At 47.6% G+C, this 17,643-nt stretch overlaps 1 protein-coding gene across 2 annotated transcripts in view; it reads left to right on the top strand.

The window, feature by feature from the left end:
- The first annotated feature begins 15,855 nt into the window (after positions 1-15,855).
- The window catches only part of USP47 (ubiquitin specific peptidase 47), a 50,218-nt gene continuing 48,430 nt past the window's right edge, over positions 15,856-17,643 (top strand). The window contains exon 1 of one of the 2 annotated variants that reach the window (XM_005531559.3): positions 15,856-16,155. In XM_005531559.3, the coding sequence (XP_005531616.3) occupies positions 15,856-16,155 (300 nt within the window). The remainder of the gene's footprint in view (positions 16,156-17,643) is intronic. The other variant, XM_014260225.2, reaches the window with a different exon arrangement.

Here is a 17,643-nt window from a genome sequence, read left to right on the forward strand (position 1 = left end):
CCTTGAAATAAAGCAGTTGCTACTCAGGATAGCAAAGTACATCTTCATTACTGTAAGTATAAAAGAAGCATTTCTCCAGGCAGTCATGAAAAATGCTTTTCAGATTTAAAAATGAAAATGGTCTTGTTAGTGGAATATCTGAAGAAAGTTATAAAACAACCATATGAATTAGAAAGTGTAGTTCTTCAGCTCACAACTCATGCTGTAAAATCAAAATCCAAATGGTAATAAAAAATGGAAAAAACCCAAACAAAAAAAGTCTTTATATTCTTGGGAATCTCAACTTCATCCAAAAGACACAGTGAGGATTCCTGTATTCCCAAGCTCTTTATTCCCAATGGGTAAGGCCAAATTTTAAGGGCTATTTTTAGAATCAGAAACAACCCTGACCCAATTCCTTCAGAAGTCGATGATCGGTGCTGGAACAAAACAAAGGTGGTGGCCAGAGTTAACAGGGTCAGTGCTTCTGATGGTTCACACTGCAGCTCTCTCATCACTCCTGACCATCTATCAGGGAAAAACACTAAAAACCCCATTAAAACCCCCACTTTAATGAGCTTTCTTTTCTGCTCTTTCCATGTCCTTACCCTAAAATTCTGACTCAGCCACTGACTGCAGGGACAGCAGGATCGGAGTGAATAAAAACACTCAGTGGACACAGAGGGAAATACGAATCTGAACCCAAATTTCTGTGAGATACTTCTGCTTAGTGCACTTGAAACAATCAAATGCTGCTGCTGGAATCTCAGGAATGCAGGCACAGTATTAACTGGAGTCCCAGCAAGAATGACACCATTTCAACACAATCCATCATTTCCATCGTGCAGGTGGCAGCAGAAGGGTGGAACCCGTCCTGTCCCACGCCTGCTGCTGCTCTGCAGGCTCAGGTCATAAATGAGCTCAGCACTGGAGTTTCTGTAGGGATGAAATGGAAATACTCAGGTGTCCCTGCTGCAGGTGATGTTATTCCCTGAAGTGATGCTGCCATCTTGTGAGGGAAAGGCTTCAAGCCACTTTTATTTCCATTCCCGAGATGTTTCCACAGTGCTGGAGATCTGGGACAGATTGGGAATGGCCAGGGATGGGAGCTGCTCTCCCTGGCCAAACCCAGCTCTGGGGACAGAGTGGAGAGGACAGACAGACAGGCACAGACAGACAGGGGACAGGCACAGACAGGGGACAGGCACAGACAGACAGGGGACAGGCACAGACAGACAGGGGACAGGCACAGACAGGGGACAGGCACAGACAGAGGACAGGCACAGACAGACAGGGGACAGGCACAGACAGGGGACAGGCACAGACAGACAGGGGACAGGCACAGACAGGGGACAGGCACAGACAGAGGACAGGCACAGACAGACAGGGGACAGGCACAGAGGACAGGGGACAGGCACAGACAGAGGACAGGCACAGACAGACAGGGGACAGGCACAGAGGACAGGGGACAGGCACAGACAGACAAGGGACAGGCACAGAGGACAGGGGACAGGCAGCACTGTCCCAGCTGGACAATTTGGGAATTGGGAATTCCTCACAGCAGGCTCACCCATCTGGCAGTGGCACACTCAGAACCGAGGGACATGAAAGCAAAGGAAGCACAGGCAGCTCACACTAAAGCTGGTGAACTCCACCTCCTTTAAATTCCATGATACAGCTGGCACCTTGTGCTGCTAGGTTGGAAAACCCAAGCAATTTTTAAGAAAAAAGCATTTTTTCATGGCCAGATATTGCAGCCACCCATCAGCCCTTGGCATTAGGCATCAAGGGACAGAGTACAGCTAAAGGGAGCAAAGTCATTCCTCGGGGTTTTCACCCATAGCAGACCACTGTTATCCTAATTCTAATGCAATATCTTACTTTTCTCTACATCTCTAGACTCTAATTCTCCATACTCACCCTAATGCACACACACCACATTTCAAGACAAGAACTAGGACGACCTACAGCTGGACTGAATTTAATGGCATGGGCTAAAGAAACACTGACTGCTATTAAAGCTGGAGTGACATTTTCCAGCAATGCTTTTACAGCTGAAAATGCCACTCCAAGTCCTGCATGCGCTCAGCATGAATCTATTTTGGAAAAAAAATAATGCAGCTTTAATATGATCAAAATATTTTTAATATGATCAAAATAGTCTGACTTCATATTTGTGAATGGAGTATTTAAGTCTTGTTTCCATGTTTATAATATGTAGTGCAGAAAATACAATTCTGCCATGTTTCATTTCTTGACAGCAATAGAAAATGTGTGATGTTGGAAGACCCCACAGCACAGAGCCCAGGCAAAAGGCTTTTCCCCAGGAGTGGCAGTCATGGCCACACGTTCATGGGGAAGATGCACACAAGTGTCCCCAGCTGAGCTGAGCCAAGTGTCCAACACTGCAGGGAGATGAGCACCAGCAGTGTCTGCAGCCAGGAATATTCACATTTTAACTGCCTGGGTCGTACTCTGACCAGACTTCTTTATGCAAAAGTTCTGTCAGCAAATGAAAGATCACTTTCTCAAAGTGGAGGAGTTCTCACCAAGTAAAAAAAGAAGTTTAGAATGAGAATGTGTTTAAGCATTTTCCAGTAATGCAATTCAGCACCTGAAAATATCCATGATATAGCTCCTGCTGGCCAGCCCCTGACAGAACAGAGACATCTTGTTCTCTGATTCACAGAGTACAGCTGGGGAACACTGTGGCAAAACCTTCCTGTGCATTTGTTATCTCGTGTACCATACCTGCTCAGTCTGCTTCGAGCTGTTCACACGAGTATGGGAAGGGATGCAGAACTCTAAGAATTTCCAGGAGACTTTCTGGAAAAAAGATTATTTCCTGACTCCACAGCTAAGGATTCAGGCCTATTCAGGGTGCAGCTGGCCCTCCCTCAAAAAACCCAACCAAAATGCCAAGTGCTTCACCTTGCAGGTACAGTTTGATGCACTGCAAACACCAGTGAAGGAATGACTACTCACCTAACCCGAGGTTTTAAAAGAGGGATTTTCCTTTATTAATGTCCACAATTGTCAATGCTACACACAACCAATATCACTACTTAAAAGAACATTACTGTCCAAAATGAGATTTAAGAAAAGCAACAGGCATTAAAGAAAACAAAATACAAAGAAAAGTTACCAAAAAAAGACAATTTTTTTAACCACTAGGCTGCTCAAAACCATTAATTTCTAGAATAAATTACCTTCACCTGAGCTATTCATCGTACTTAAGCTTGTGCTGGGTATTAAACTACTTTCTCTTTATTAATTTCTTCTTTGGTTACCATTCCTGGCTGCAGTAATTCTTCCTGCACAGCAAATAAACACATGACAATACACACGGTGGAATAATCACACAGGAGCCAAAAATTAATGAAATTAATTTTCATTAATTAATCTAATTAATTAATTAATTAATTCTTTCACCACAGAAGTAAAGCAAAAGGGAATCCCAAAACATTGGAATTTTGGGGACTGCAGGATGTCCCTTGCAGAGTTTGAGTTAATTGGCTGGAATCTGATTAATTGAAACCTTCAGGAGTGCAGCCCACCCAGCAGAAGGTCTGGAGACCAGAGCAGAGGTGCTGAGATCCTCTTGTGCTCTCTAGAACATCTGAATAACAAATTCTGCAGGGGAAAGTAAAAGCACTGTGAGTGTTTCACCAAGGCCTAGAGAAGAGAGGGCAAAGTTAAGAGCAGAGCAGCCCACCCCAGTTCTGCTGCAGCCATGCCTTCAGTATTTCAGGTTACCTCTGAAGGTTTAAGGAAGAATATTTGGGTGGTGCAGACTCTAGATGAAGGAGAAGGACCATGTTCCCTGCATACAAATGTAATCCTGAATTTTAAATTAATATAGGGCTTTCTAGGAATACACAAGCAGCACTACAGAACTTTATTTAAATAACTGCATTATTTAAACCAAAACCGAGTAGGAATTCTTTTGATAAAAAAGAAACTAATTTGCCATAAAAGATTACCAAGACAAGTAAAACATTTTAATAGTGCTCACGTTATTTTTGGACCAGTGTTATTTTCTTTAACAGCCAGAACACACAGCATTCCTGTGACATACTCTGAGCTCCTTTCAGTTTGATAGACTCAAATCCAATGTTCAGTTCAACCTTCTGCCCCTCTTTTTCTCCTTTCCCAGCTGCACAGACAGACATTTGCTAGGTGTTCCTTGGCAATCACTGCATGTGTAGAGCAGTGTGATGTAACCTGCAGCAGGCTATGGCAGGACTGCAGAGATGCCCAGGATGAGCACGTCAGGTACCAGAGACAATTCCTGCACTATCAGGAAAGAGCAGCACGAAGGCTCTGCTGGAACACTGCCAGAATCCTTCCCTGTGCAGCTGACCTTTCTTTCCAATTACAGAACCTAACATTAACACTGGAACACGGCTGTTGAGCTTGAGTTACTCTGCTGGAACCCAAGTAAACCACTCCCAGCTCAGAAATTAGGAAAAACTGTATCCTTGTAAGACACCCTAAGTGGTGATGTTGTCCAGCAGAGCACAGAGGTCTCTGGATGTCATTGTACAGAAGGCCTGGGGAGAACACAGACCTCAGTAATGTAAATCAAGCATTCTTTATCTCTGCTAGAGGTGTAATAATTTCAATATGAGGGCACACTTCTTTACAATCCACTCACTGCATTCTGCTATGCTGAAATAAATCAGCCCTGGAACTGCCCGTGAATCCACGTGAATGCATTCCTTGCAGTTTGCTCAGCAGTGCAACAGCAAAGGTGTTTTAGTCTTGTTAAATTCCCAGAGGGTTTGGGGTTTTTCACCCTGTTTTCTGGCACTGGATTCATGTCCAACATCTGAATCACCTTTGACTGTAGAGAAACAAGATTAATGTAGCAGTACCAGATCATAACGTTAAATATTTATTACTTGGTGAAATCACCATTTTCCCTTTCCTGTGAAAATACTACACCTGCAGGAAGATGTTAAATTGGTCCAAATATTTACATGTGCTTAGAAAATATGTGAAAATGTCACCAGCAGCTTCTAGTGAGGAAAGCACTCATGATCATCACTTCTTCCAATTGTGCAAGGCAAGCCAGGTCTGCTCACTGAGTCACCCACAGGTATTTCCCACTTGAGGAGGAGCTGGCTGAGGCCAAGGCTGTGAATGGTCTCTGCTTGCATTGCTCCCTCTCTTGCTGAGGAATTCCTCTTCCCAGCGCACTGTCAGGCTGCAGTGGGAAACAGAACTCTCTTCAGCGTGCATTTCCCTGTGAAAGAACCTCGGGAAAACCCTAAAATCCCTCCAGATCCCAGGGGAAGGGAGAGGCAAGGGCAGTGAGCAAGCTTTTGATGAAAGCTTCCTCGCTGAGTAATACTGGCAAAACCAGCTCCTGGGGTGAAAAAGCTCTGCTCTGATCAAACCAGCACCCATCAGCCACTTGCCAAGGGTCTGGCTCCCTCATCCCATGGGCTCCCTTATCCCATGGGCTCCTTTATCCCATGGGCTCCCTTATCCCATGGGCTCCTTTATCCCATGGGCTCCTTTATCCCATGGGCTCCCTTATCCCATGGGCTCCTTTATCCCATGGGCTCCCCAATCCCACGTGCTCTCCCATCCCATGGGCTCCCTTATCCCATGGGTTCCCCAATCCCATGGGCTCCCCAATCCCATGTGCTCTCCCATCCCATGGGCTCCTTTATCCCATGGGTTCCCCAATCCCACGTGCTCTCCCATCCCACATGCTCTCCCATCCCATGGGCTCCTTTATCCCATGTGCTCTCCCATCCCATGGACTCCCCTGGCTGGATGCAGGGCCTGAGCTGCAGGTTCCCATCCCCAGTCCCGTCAGGCTGGATGACAAAAGAGGCCCTGTGCTGCACAGCTGGCACAGCTGTTTATTCCAGCTCCATGAAAACAACCCACAGAGCCCTCCTTATGCAATTCCAGCTTCCCCTCCCAACCCCCTCTAATCCCACCCCCAAAAGTGCTCCCAGCAGGAGCTCCTGGCTGCGAGGTGTCTCACACCCTCTGGGATCCCACACACGAGGCTCAGCTTTCTCAGCAACAAGACTGTGGTGGGACAGGAAGCTCAGAGAGACTGATTTTTTTTCACTTGATATTCATGTTTTAGTGTTTTTATAATAGATTTTTTAAATGAAGCTTTCTCAATTATCACTGTCTAGTGCAGTACCAGGAAATGGCTTTATTGCTTTTGCCTTCTGTCCTATAAAAGCACCTGGGGAAATGTTTTGGTTCATCCCAGAATGTCTTTTGAGTGCAAAAACAAAACAAAAAAGCAGCTGGATAGTGTCCTGCTTGTTCTTTTGAAAATGCATATTCCTTCCATGATCAGCATCCATGCATTTTCCCATTTCCCATTTATTTTTAGAGATCACATTTAATTTTCTCTTTTTCTCGCTTTGTCTCTCATTATTTTCCAAACCTCTTGGATTTGCCTTTCACCTTGCCATGTCCTTTTCTGGGATGTTCTTTATCATCACTCTAGCCTTCAAATTTACACAACCTAAGCAAGTTTAGTGCCTTCTTCCAGGTCTAACTGGGAGAGCTTAGGAAAAGAGAGAAGCCTTGAAATTATTGGGAAAATAATCCAGTATATACAGTAATTTGCAAAATTTGGAGTGTCACAAATCACATCATGCATGGTAAAGACAAATGTTCACGTGCATCTATGTCAGGCTGCCCCCACACTTGAAATTTCCATATTCTTTTCACGTGATTTCTGACTATCTGATCACTGAGCACAAGGAAACAAAGCTAATACGCTGTTAGAGCATACTATTAAAATAAAAATGGTCTCCCTGCAGACCCTGAGAGATGTGAATCTGTTCACATCAACCCTCTTAGCACAGTGATAAAGAAAGGAATTGTGCTCTCAAGAAAACCTTAAGCTGCTGGTTTTTAAATGAAATTAAGGCATGTTATAAATTCAAAGAGTAAAGAATATCGAGCTGCAGTTAACATTTCACAAAAGGATTCTAATGTCTAACTTCTCCTAATGTACAGATAAATGGCCAGTGTACAGCAGAGGAGACTGCCTGGGTCATTCTCAGTTTTGAAAATCAGAAACTTCTTTCTCTGGGTTCCAAATAACAGCACTCCTCACTACTCTGATTATCTCAGGGTTTCTATGTGTGACTCTAAGCTCAATTGTTTGGGCTGTTTTCAGTGAGAGTTGGACTTGGATGTTTGCTAAGTAGAAATAAATAATGCAAACAAGTAAAGAAATTCTCACATTTTAGAAAAGTGAGAAGATGCAAAATTGCTAATGTCATGTAAGTGGATAGTTCCAAATCATAAACCTCAGCTGTTTCCAGGATTCTGAGCTGCAGCAGCCCCCAGACACACTGAGCATCTCATGTACCCAAACAACACAGCACAGACTGCTGTGAGACACTGAGGCACACAGCCAGGGGAGCAGCAGCACCAAACACAATCAAAATCAAAGTATTCAAAATCAAACTGCTCACTCCTCAAGGCTTCACACAGATGAGGTGACTGCTGCAGAAGAAAGCACCTTGGGTTTGGATTTCACATCTCTCTTTAGTTCTGCCTGGGAATGTCCCCCAGGTATTACAGCTTTACCCAGAGTTCTTCACACTGCACATCAACACCAAACTAACCCTGGCTGAAACAACACCTCACCCAGCTACTGGAGTTTACAGTGCCCAGAAAAAGGCATTAGGCAATCCAAGTGCACTGAGTGGCACCATCCTCAGTCATATGATGGATTTTAAATAGCCAGTGCAGCACTAGTAACTACTCTGAAATCTCCATAAATAATCACTTTGATTGGAGAGTTTAAAAATTGCATGTCCACTTTAATTCTTAGTGCTTTCAGTTTCCCCCCTTCCTCACTTAAAAACACCAGCTAAATACCTCCTCCTGAGGCAGTGCCATGGTTTAGGCAGCCAAAGGACCGGGATCAGACTAGCAGCAAGGCTTTGAGAATCGTTTCTTATGCCACAAATCTGTTTCCAAAAATTAAATCACAGAGGCATCCTCAAAACACCTTTGCATTAACATTATTTTTATTCCTTTCAATGCAGGAATTCTTGGTTTCATTACCTGCTCACAAAAAGTGCCCTTTCAGTTTCCAAGAGGCACCATAAAAAGGCAAGGAATGTGCAAAAGGACTCCCCTAAAGACCCTGTTAGATCTACCAGGCTGTGTAGAAATGTGGCAAGCAAAGAGGATAAAAGTCTTTGTCTGTGGCTGCAGAAGAGGGAAGGCTGAAGAAGAGGGAGTAGCCATAAATAAGGAAGAGCAGACTGAAGAATGGTCAGGGTATTAACAGAAAATGTGCAGTTAGAAAAGTATCTTATCATCATGCTTTCATTTTTCTTCGAATTCCGAGGTCAGAAGAGACAAACCCCCTAAAAGACAAATACAACTGCTTTGATTATCTTTGTTTGTAAGTTCTTAGGCAGAAGGGACAATCAGTCTCTGAAGGTCTGAGGCTTGCATTTTCCCTGTTTGAGAAACCCTCCTTGTCTCAGAGAGGAGAAAGCTGCCATCCAGCTCTGGGCTGAGAGCAGGACGGGAGCTTTGCTGTGGATGCAAATTGCCTTGCAGGTGACAAACCTAGAACATCCAAAGGTTTAGGGATGACTCTTATCCTAGTCAAGAGCATTCCCATCAGCAAGTCTGGAGTTAGGTTCTCTGTAAGTGTTTGCATTGCTGGTGGTACCAAAAGCACAGCTCTACCTGCCTGGAAGAATTTAGAATCTGCCTGGGTGCTTAACATAAACCCTTGGTTCCCAGCAGGAAGACAAAGGCAGCACCCATGCAAAGGCCCACGTTCCCAGCACAGGGAAGGGCACAATGAATTCCACATGCAGAGCACTGTGCTGAGTGCCCCAGCTCATCACAGTGCCCAGGTTGTGATTTTATCATCACAGGCTGTGATTTTATCCCTGAGCCTGGCACGCAGACCCCGCATTCCACGATGCACCCCGCAGGAGCAGGCTCCCCCAGCCCCAGCAGCTCTCCTCCCTGAACAGCTGCCTTAAAGAAAGGAGACTTCAGCCTCAGGAAAGGATTTGGATTCAGCCCAGTTGATCTGGAACTTGTCCCCACCTATGTGGACACCCCTGGAAGGCGAGCTTACATCCAACAGGCCCTGCCTTGAATCACAGGGGAGAGGGAAATGGCTCTGCACCTAACTTCAACAGCAGCACAATCCATTGCAAAGAAGGAACAATATTGAAAGAAATCTACTTCCCATGCTAACAGCAAATACAGGATTCAAATTCTGCAGCCAAGCCTTCTAACCCAAATGCTAAAGAAACAAATGCTCTCAGAAACATCTATTCACAAAGGCAATGCCATAAGCAAGGAAAGGAGTTACAAATTGTTTCTATTATTTATCCCACATTAATTCAGCTCAATCAACAGATAAATTACAAACATTTGAAAGAAAAAGTCCATTAAAAAGAATTAAAATTGAGATACATGTGACCAAAATTATTGCTTTTAGAAAGTACATTCTCTCAACAATCTTACCACCTGTGCTTTGCCCTACTCTTTCAGCCCAAAGAGAGACCCCCAGCACCACAGGATTACTTTATTGTAAAGTAATTGTAAAATAATTGTAAAATCCTTACTTTACTGTAAAGGACTAGACTTTTGTACAGAGCACACACCCCAGACTCTGACAGCTGCTCACAGTCAGGGCTGGATATAAACCACAGCAGGCAGGAGCCAGCAGCATTTCCTTACACACCACACAAGCAGCACAGGTGCCGCTGCCTGGGAGGTTTCCAGGGACATTTCACCTGTGTCAGGATCCTCTGTACACAGGTCCCTGCCCTGCCTGACTCACGCTGTGTCCACAGCACCATTCCCTGCACTTGGCCTGGGACAACATTCCCCTGCCAGAGCAGGGGGCTGGCAGCTGCTGACATTTGAAATGCTGTGTAAGATCTCTGGCAGCTCCCTTTGCTGCTGCCAAAGGTAAAGCTGTGTTCGTTAATGCAAGAAAGAGCTCAGCAGCCCCCCCAGCAGAGCAGCCCTAAGGCCCCAGAGGGCTGCAGATGCTCAGGACACAGCACATTGCAAAACAGGGACAAGGTTGAGCCTGGAGACCCATGGAGCCAGCAGCTGGTCTAATACCAAACCTCCACCAGCTCTGCACAAACTGCCTCAAATCTGCTTTAGGAAGGTCCCAGCACAGCCTGCTCCAGGCCCTGGCATGAGGAGTGATGGCAGATGAAGAGCACTTCATCTGAGGGACCTCCCCTCCCCTCAGCAGCCCTAAAGCAGCTGTAGAATAAGGAGGTCCAGCCCAGCACTCCTCAAAACACAAAGTTCCTCCTGTCAGCAGCCCAGAGCAAAGCAGAGAGCGGTGCCAAGCCCCGAGAGGGACCCCCAGAGCAGAAATGGGGAGATGGTGACAGTGCCCTCCTGTTTCCAGCCCTGCCCAGGAAACAGGCTGGCAGGTCAGCACTGCTGGGCACTGCCAAGGGCAGGTCTCACCAAGACCTGCTGCAGTCACTGCCCTGGTACTCCACACACTTGGGACTTCCAAAAGATGCCTTTTCTTCCCTCCTCTCAGTGAGGGGATGGGGTGCAGCCCAGGCAGAGCTACCTCTTTCCACTGACTCTCATGACACCTTACAAAGAAAAGGTGAAGAAAACCTGTTCCATCCAGGGGAAGGCCACCTAGGAACCTGAATCTGGGAGGATGGAATGTTCTCTATGTGCTAGGGCATGCTGAGGATGGGAAACCACTTCCTGCCCGCCCAAAGAGCTGCAAGCAGCATAATGAGCACTCAGTCAGGTATGAAACGTCACCAGGAATAATCTGAAGGTCACTGGGAACCCCGGTGCAAACCCCAACTCCTAAACTCAGTTGGATATGAAACGTCACCAGGAATAATCTGAAGGTCACTGGGAACCCCGGTGCAAACCCCAACTCCTAAACTCAGTTGGATATGAAACGTCACCAGGAATAATCTGAAGGTCACTGGGAACCCCGGTGCAAACCCCAACTCCTAAACTCCAGCAGCTATAAACACCTGGACTGTCCATCCTGAGAGTCCTGGGCACCGAGGGCATGCTGAACCTGGGCTGCTCTGGTGCTTTTGCACATGACAGCCTCCTGTTTACTGCTGCCTTCGTGCTCCCAGGCTGACCCTGCGGCAGCAGCTCCGCACGTGCAGGGAGCGTCCATCCAGGCTGTTCAAATGCACTGCCTGCATCACTGCCAGCTCCTTGTGAGCCTCCAAAGTAACTGAACTGTGCTGGAGACTCAGGTACTGTCATGGTGAGGATTCAGGGCAGCTCTCCTTCCCCCTTGCTCTCCCGTAGGGAAGCCTTTCCCGTGTTGCTGTGCTCACCCCCAGCCTCGGGGGGATGGATGACACGGGAGCCCACCTTGCAGAGGGGATGCATGTGCTCCACCAGGCTGCACATCTGGAAACACAGCAGGGTTCCAAGCTGCTGCCCGTGCTCCACATCCTGGCACTGTGACCAGGCCAGCAAACTCCGTGTGAGACCTGCTTGGAGCTCCCAAAGTCCACCTGACACCAGCCCCATCTCCTTCCAAACTCCCACCACACCAGCTGGAGGTTGGCTTGCTACCACACACTCTTCACTCCCAGTGACACCAGGAAGGTTCTGACAAGTGCATCAAGAGGTCAAACACCCTGGCACTGTGTTTTGTTTCCGCTACCAGTGCCAGAAACTGCTCTGTACTCACAAGCACACAATGCTGAAAATTTTAAGCCAGGCTGGTAAAAATATTCAGTGTAAATAAAGGAATAACACGGTCCTGCAAAACCCTCTACTTCTCTTTACAGCTGTAATTTGAGCTCCAAACTCTTTTGGGAATTCATACACAAGATTAATGCTATCATGGAAAAGAAAACTAACTTCCTAAGCTAGTACCTGGACACTCAGTGTCTTGAAACCAGAGTAATAAGATAATCTCTAACAAAAACGTTAATGAACCTTGGCTGTTGATTTATAATTAATTAAAATAATCCCCTACTGGTTTTGATCAAAAAGATCTTGGCATGAAATACCATGTCAGAGGAGAGCAAAGCACTTGCCTGTTCATAAAGATTATAGCAGAAAACACTGCTTAAGAACTGCAGAACACAGTGTTTAGCACTGAACATAAACAATTTTTTCCTTAATCTCATGATGTTTAACTTCAGAGAGCTGCTTACTCATGACAACCACAAGACCTGCAACACTGATCCCTCTAAAGCAAAATAATACTTTTTCCATGGTATATCTCCCATTTAATGTTTTAATTTTCCACCATTCTCTTTTCTTTGAAATGAATTCTTTACTTTCTAAAATTCTGCTTCAAAATATACATTTTCAGATACATCCATATGGGGGATTTTAAAATACATATCATATAAAATAATTTTAAGATTTTTAATCGTTAAATTAGTATCTTGATTCCACATAACACATTCAAGAAACAGTCTAAAATACTAAATTATAAAAGCCTCTTAACAGATACAGAAGAATTAAAAATAATCAGTGTTCTTTTTTCAAAGACCTTAATTTGTTCTTTAGCTTTTTATTGATCTGTTTCATACTTGAGGAGCTAAGATCAAAGAGATTATTATCTAATAAAAATATGCACTTTTTTACTTCTACTAATTCTGTTTGTTCTTCCTGCTAGTTCTCCCCTCCATCCATATAAGAGCTGAATTCAGTGATTTATTTTTTTTTTTAAACTTTCCTTATTGAAAGGACTGGCTGGTGCAGGCAGATTTTCAGAGGAATACTCCAAAATTTGCTGTGCAACTGGGGCAGAGTCACTCGAGGCTCAGACAGCGAAGCAGGCAGCAGTGCAGTGAGCTGCTGGACTGTGACATGCTGAATTTTCACACATCCCTGTGGATCAGCAATGTGGAATTGCCAGAGATGGAAAAGGGAAGCGGCCTTGAGCTGTGCTGTGTGCTGTGAGCGCAGAGCGAGCTGCCACTGCCGGCACACGCACAGCGCCCGGCAGCTCTGCAGCACCTGCAGCACCTGCAGCATCTGCAGCATCTGCAGCAGCCTTCAGCACCTGCAGCCCCTGCAGCACCTGCAGCATCTGCAGCAGCCTTCAGCACCTGCAGCATCTGCAGCAGCCTTCAGCACCTGCAGCCCCTGCAACACCTGCAGCCCCTGCAGCCCCTGCAGCAGCCTTCAGCCCCTGCAGCAGCCTTCAGCACCTGCAGCATCTGAAGCCCCTGCAACACCTGCAGCCCCTGCAGCACCTGCAGCAGCCTTCAGCACCTGCAGCCCCTGCAGCCCCCGCAGCCCCTGCAGCCCCTGCAGCATCTGAATATTCCTCTTTAAGTCTCACATAAAGAGATTAAATACTGTAGCATCCACAAATTACAAAAGCTCCTGGAGATTTAATTATTAACTAGATATTATTACTCCATTAAGGATGTTTTATGCACACATGCTACACTGGATGTTTGCACAGTTTTAAAGGTTGGCAGGAGGATCTAACAAAGTATTTCTTTAAAAAACAAACTCCTGATTCTTATCTAGTAGGCACATATTTGTGGTAGCTACCTCTTTATTCTAATAGATCAATATACTTCAAATAAAGTCATTGAATTCTGTAGCTTTTCCCCTTGTTACGCACAAACGGCAGCAAAAAATAACCTGTAAGAACATAACATTTTAGGGAGTCAAAAGAACTGTCCAAAGTAACATCTCTGAAAGCTTCTTGTCCCTGAATTCTGGGTTCCTCACAAGGCAGAGGGAGAATCCTCCAGGCCTGAGGGTTCAGTGGGGAGTGTCCCCAAAGCGGGGGGACAGGGCAGGTTACAGCAGACCGGTCAGTCACACCTGGTTTGGCTGGATCCCTGTGCGGGGAGCTCGGCTCTGTTCTGGCTCTTGGCCCCAAGCAGTGCTCGCTGATCTCGGGGCTCTTTGGACACCTCTGGGCACCTGCAGACGGCTGGGCAGCCCCTTCAATCACCTACAGATGTTGACATCACTTCTTCTGCAGTTTTACCTTTCCCCACACCTAGGATTACAAAAGTCCCCCTCAAAAGACACCCCAACTAAATCCCAAACCTTTTAATGCACAGCATGGCTGATAAGCATGAGTAAAACACCTCCTTTCAGAAACACGAGTTCATTCATTTCATACTGCCTTTCATATTAAAAACCCCACTATTTTAGATATTTTCCTTCCTCTTGTAGAGGAGTAGCTCTACAAAACCCCGTGCTAACATAAAATAACATTAACAGCAAGGGACTCGCAGGTTCCTGTCTCAGTACCTGATTTTATCATATTAGAGCTCAAAGATCTAACATGAGGGGCTTTCAGGTGCAACATATTCCAAACCCACAGGGCAAGAGCTCCTGTGCCAAAGAACCCTCTGACCTTTACAAGATAAATAATTTGAACGCATGAACAAAACAGGTTAGAAATATACTTTAAAACTGCTTTAAGTTTTTCAGTGAGAGGATTTCTGTGCTTAATTCAAGGAGCAAAAAATTTAAAAAACCCAAGCAGACAAAACACAACAAAGCCAGAAACAGCATTTCCATGGCATATCTGAAAGATGAAAATAAAACTGCTGATGCTATTTAGAGAAATGACCATTTTGAAGCCTTTTTGAAAAAGCATACTATACTAATAGACTAATAACATATCCTGATTCCAAAGGCTGCCACTTATCTCTGAGAGAGCAGAGAGGAACCTGAGAAGTTACATACTTTGAACATGAAAAAGAAGACAAGATCATTCAATTTTATTAAATCTTCAGTAGCCTCCAGTAGTACAGTGGATTTCAAAAATTACCCCGAACCCCAAAACTTCATGGACACAAAACCAAAGACTGTCCTCAGTACTGCATTTTTCCACAAGAGGACACTAAAATAATAAGAAAAACAGTTGTACAGAAATGTACAGCTACCATATAGCATCGTTCATTTGGCAAATAGAATGCTTTTCTCTTACAAACTATTTTGCAGTGAAGTAGACATTAAGTACTTTTCCTCTAAAGCACGTTTTATTCCAGTGACTTGGCGTTCAGTGTGTTCCAGTGGCACAAAAACCAAATATAGTTCAGCTCGTTGTGGACAAAACTCAGCGATTTAGCAATACCAGGGAAAGAGCCTTGCACTCCGTTTGCAAAGGAGCTATTGACCTCGGAATTACAGCGAGCACACGCTGAACTTCCCCGCGCCTCAAGGAACAACTCCTGGGCGCCAGGAAGGGTTCGCATGGCAGCGGGACCAGGCTGCGCTTCCCCGTCCCCTCCAGCCCGGCTCCGGCACTGCACAGGAGCGAGCGAATCCCGCTGCAGCAGCCTCGGCTGTCCCTGCGGCCCGGGGCTCCGGGACGGAGCGCTGCGAGGGGACGGAGCCCGTGTGGCGGGGCCTGGAGCTCCGAGCCCCGCTCCGAGCCCGCCCGGGGCCCGGCGCTAACGGGCTCCGAGCCGTACCCGGGGCAGTGGCCCGGGCGCGCCCCCTCCCCGCTCGGCTCCTGCTGCTCCATTTGCCCGGACTCAATTAGCTGTGGGACCATCCAGTCCACCCCATGACCGAACAGCACCGTGGCACGTCAGGTCGTTCCCTAAACACACCCGCAGCCGGTGCCCGTTCGTTTATTGACTCCCTTGTCCCCCGCAGGCCCGGCCGCCCCACGCCGTTCCCCAGGGCAGGATAACGTGACGGCGGCCCGGCGCCATGGACGCCCCGTGCGCGGCTTGGCTCCGGCCCGCCGGCCCGCGCAGTTTCGGCGCTGCGGCTCCGCCACCGCCCCTCGTGCTGGGGGAACGGGGCTCGGCCGGGCCGGGCAGCGGCAGCAGCGGGCTCGGGGCCCGGCCCAGGGCTCGGAGCGCGGCGGGCCCGGGGCGGGGCGGCTCTCGCGAGAACCGCGCCGGCGGCCATTTTGCCATGGATTGGCGGCGGGGCGGAGCCGCGGCGCTGCCCGCGGGAGCGGAGGAGGTGGAAGAGGAGGAAGAGGAAGAGGAAGAGGAGGAAGAAGAGGAAGAAGAAGAAGAGGAGGAGAAGAAGGAGGAGGAGGAGAAGAAGAAGAAGAAGGAGAAGGAGGAAAAGGAGGAGAAGGATGAGCCGCGGGCGTCCCCCCGCCTCCCGCTGCTGCTGACGACGGCGCTCGGTTCAGCCTGCTGCGGGCTCCGCGCCGCGCCACCGGCCATGGTGCCCAGCGAGGAGAACCAGCTCGTCCCCAAAGAGGTGAGGCGGGAGGCGGAGGCGGCGGGCGCTAGGCTCGGGGCGTCGGCGCCGACCGAGAAGGAGCGGAGGAGGCCCGGCTCGGCCCGGCCCGGCCTGGCTCGGCTCCGCTCCGCTCCCTCTCTGCGCGGCCCGGCGGGCGCGGGCCCGTCTTTGTGCGGGGCCGGCGGCGGCGGTGGTGGTGTGCGGGTGAAGGGGCTGGCTAGGAGAGGAGTAGGAGGCCGGGGCTGAGCCCGGGCTGCGCAGAGCCCCGGGCGGGCCGAGGGCTGCACCTGTCCGCCCCTCGGCATGCGGGGAACCCGGCCTGCGCGGCGGCGGGGCCGGGCCGGGCCGGTGGCACGGGGCTGGAGGCAGCGGGGCCGCTCCTGCCGGCCAGAGGGTCTCGGCCGAGGGGCAGAGCAGGGGCCGGCCCGGCGGGTCTCGGCCGAGGGACAGGGGCCGGGTGCGGGCCGGCTCCGCGCGTCCTGGAGCGCCGCAGAACGGGCGGCAGTGCCCGCGGTGCGTCCCGGAGGGAATGGGTCGAGCGGCGGCTTGTTTCCTTTATTCTGGGCCCCTCATCTCTCCCCTGCTGTGGCGAGAAGGGGAAAGGCTTTTTGGCCATAGGCTGGAGATAAGAGCCCGAGTGAAAGAGGAAGGCGAAGCCTCTGTCCTGCAGCGATAGGCGACTGACACGTGTCAAGTTGGAGCGATACTGTGCAGGGGAAGGAGCTGGAGTGGTGGCATGAAATGTTGGGAAACAGCTGCTGGTAGGATAGTATCAGCAGAAACTTTGTTTCCTGAGCAGGTACACTTACGCGGTTTGCCAACTTTTCTGACAGTTTTGCAGTTCTGATAAATTTCTCAAACCCTTCCCGTTGTTTCTCGGTGTTTGTTGCGTTTTACCTGTTCCGTCCCGTGTTCTTCCAGGAAGCTTTGTCAGGCAAGGACTTCGTTTTCGTGGAGCTTAGCAAAATGAGATGCTGATCCTTAAATGGTATTCTTGAGTAGATCTGGGAAGCAAATAACAGCGCTGAATATTAGAAGCAATGTTTTGTGTAGGCAGTTGTGCATGTAAACATAGGATATATGTAGGAAAAAGGTAACTTTACCTCATTTCCTTTCTTAAAATACTAAGGTTGAAATAATTAAATTTTTTATCTTTACAGGAAAGTGAAATCTCCAGAAGCTTTAAAAAAGAGATGGAGTGTAGTAGCTAATATGCTTAAATATCAGCTTTTAACAAAAATCTTCAAAAATATAAAGCCAGGGACAGAAGACAGAGTAGCTGATAAACTTAAAGATTTAATTTTAAAACCAAAGAAACATACAGAGAAGGAATAGTGGCAGGATAAACATTGTGGCAGTGGCTGTAGTTTGGTGGAATAGACGAGGTATGAATAAAAGCAGCTAGCCAAGGCTGTGTCTTTAGTTTAGGTATTAATAGTCTCCCCCTTGGCTTTAGAGTTGTATTCAGAATATACTTATGATTCAGATGTGTATTTTTAACTGACT

This window comes from Pseudopodoces humilis, chromosome 7 (assembly GCF_049639895.1).
Source record: "Pseudopodoces humilis isolate 2021_Gansu_Grassland_sample_001 chromosome 7, ASM4963989v1, whole genome shotgun sequence".
In the NCBI taxonomy this organism is placed as follows: domain Eukaryota; kingdom Metazoa; phylum Chordata; class Aves; order Passeriformes; family Paridae; genus Pseudopodoces; species Pseudopodoces humilis.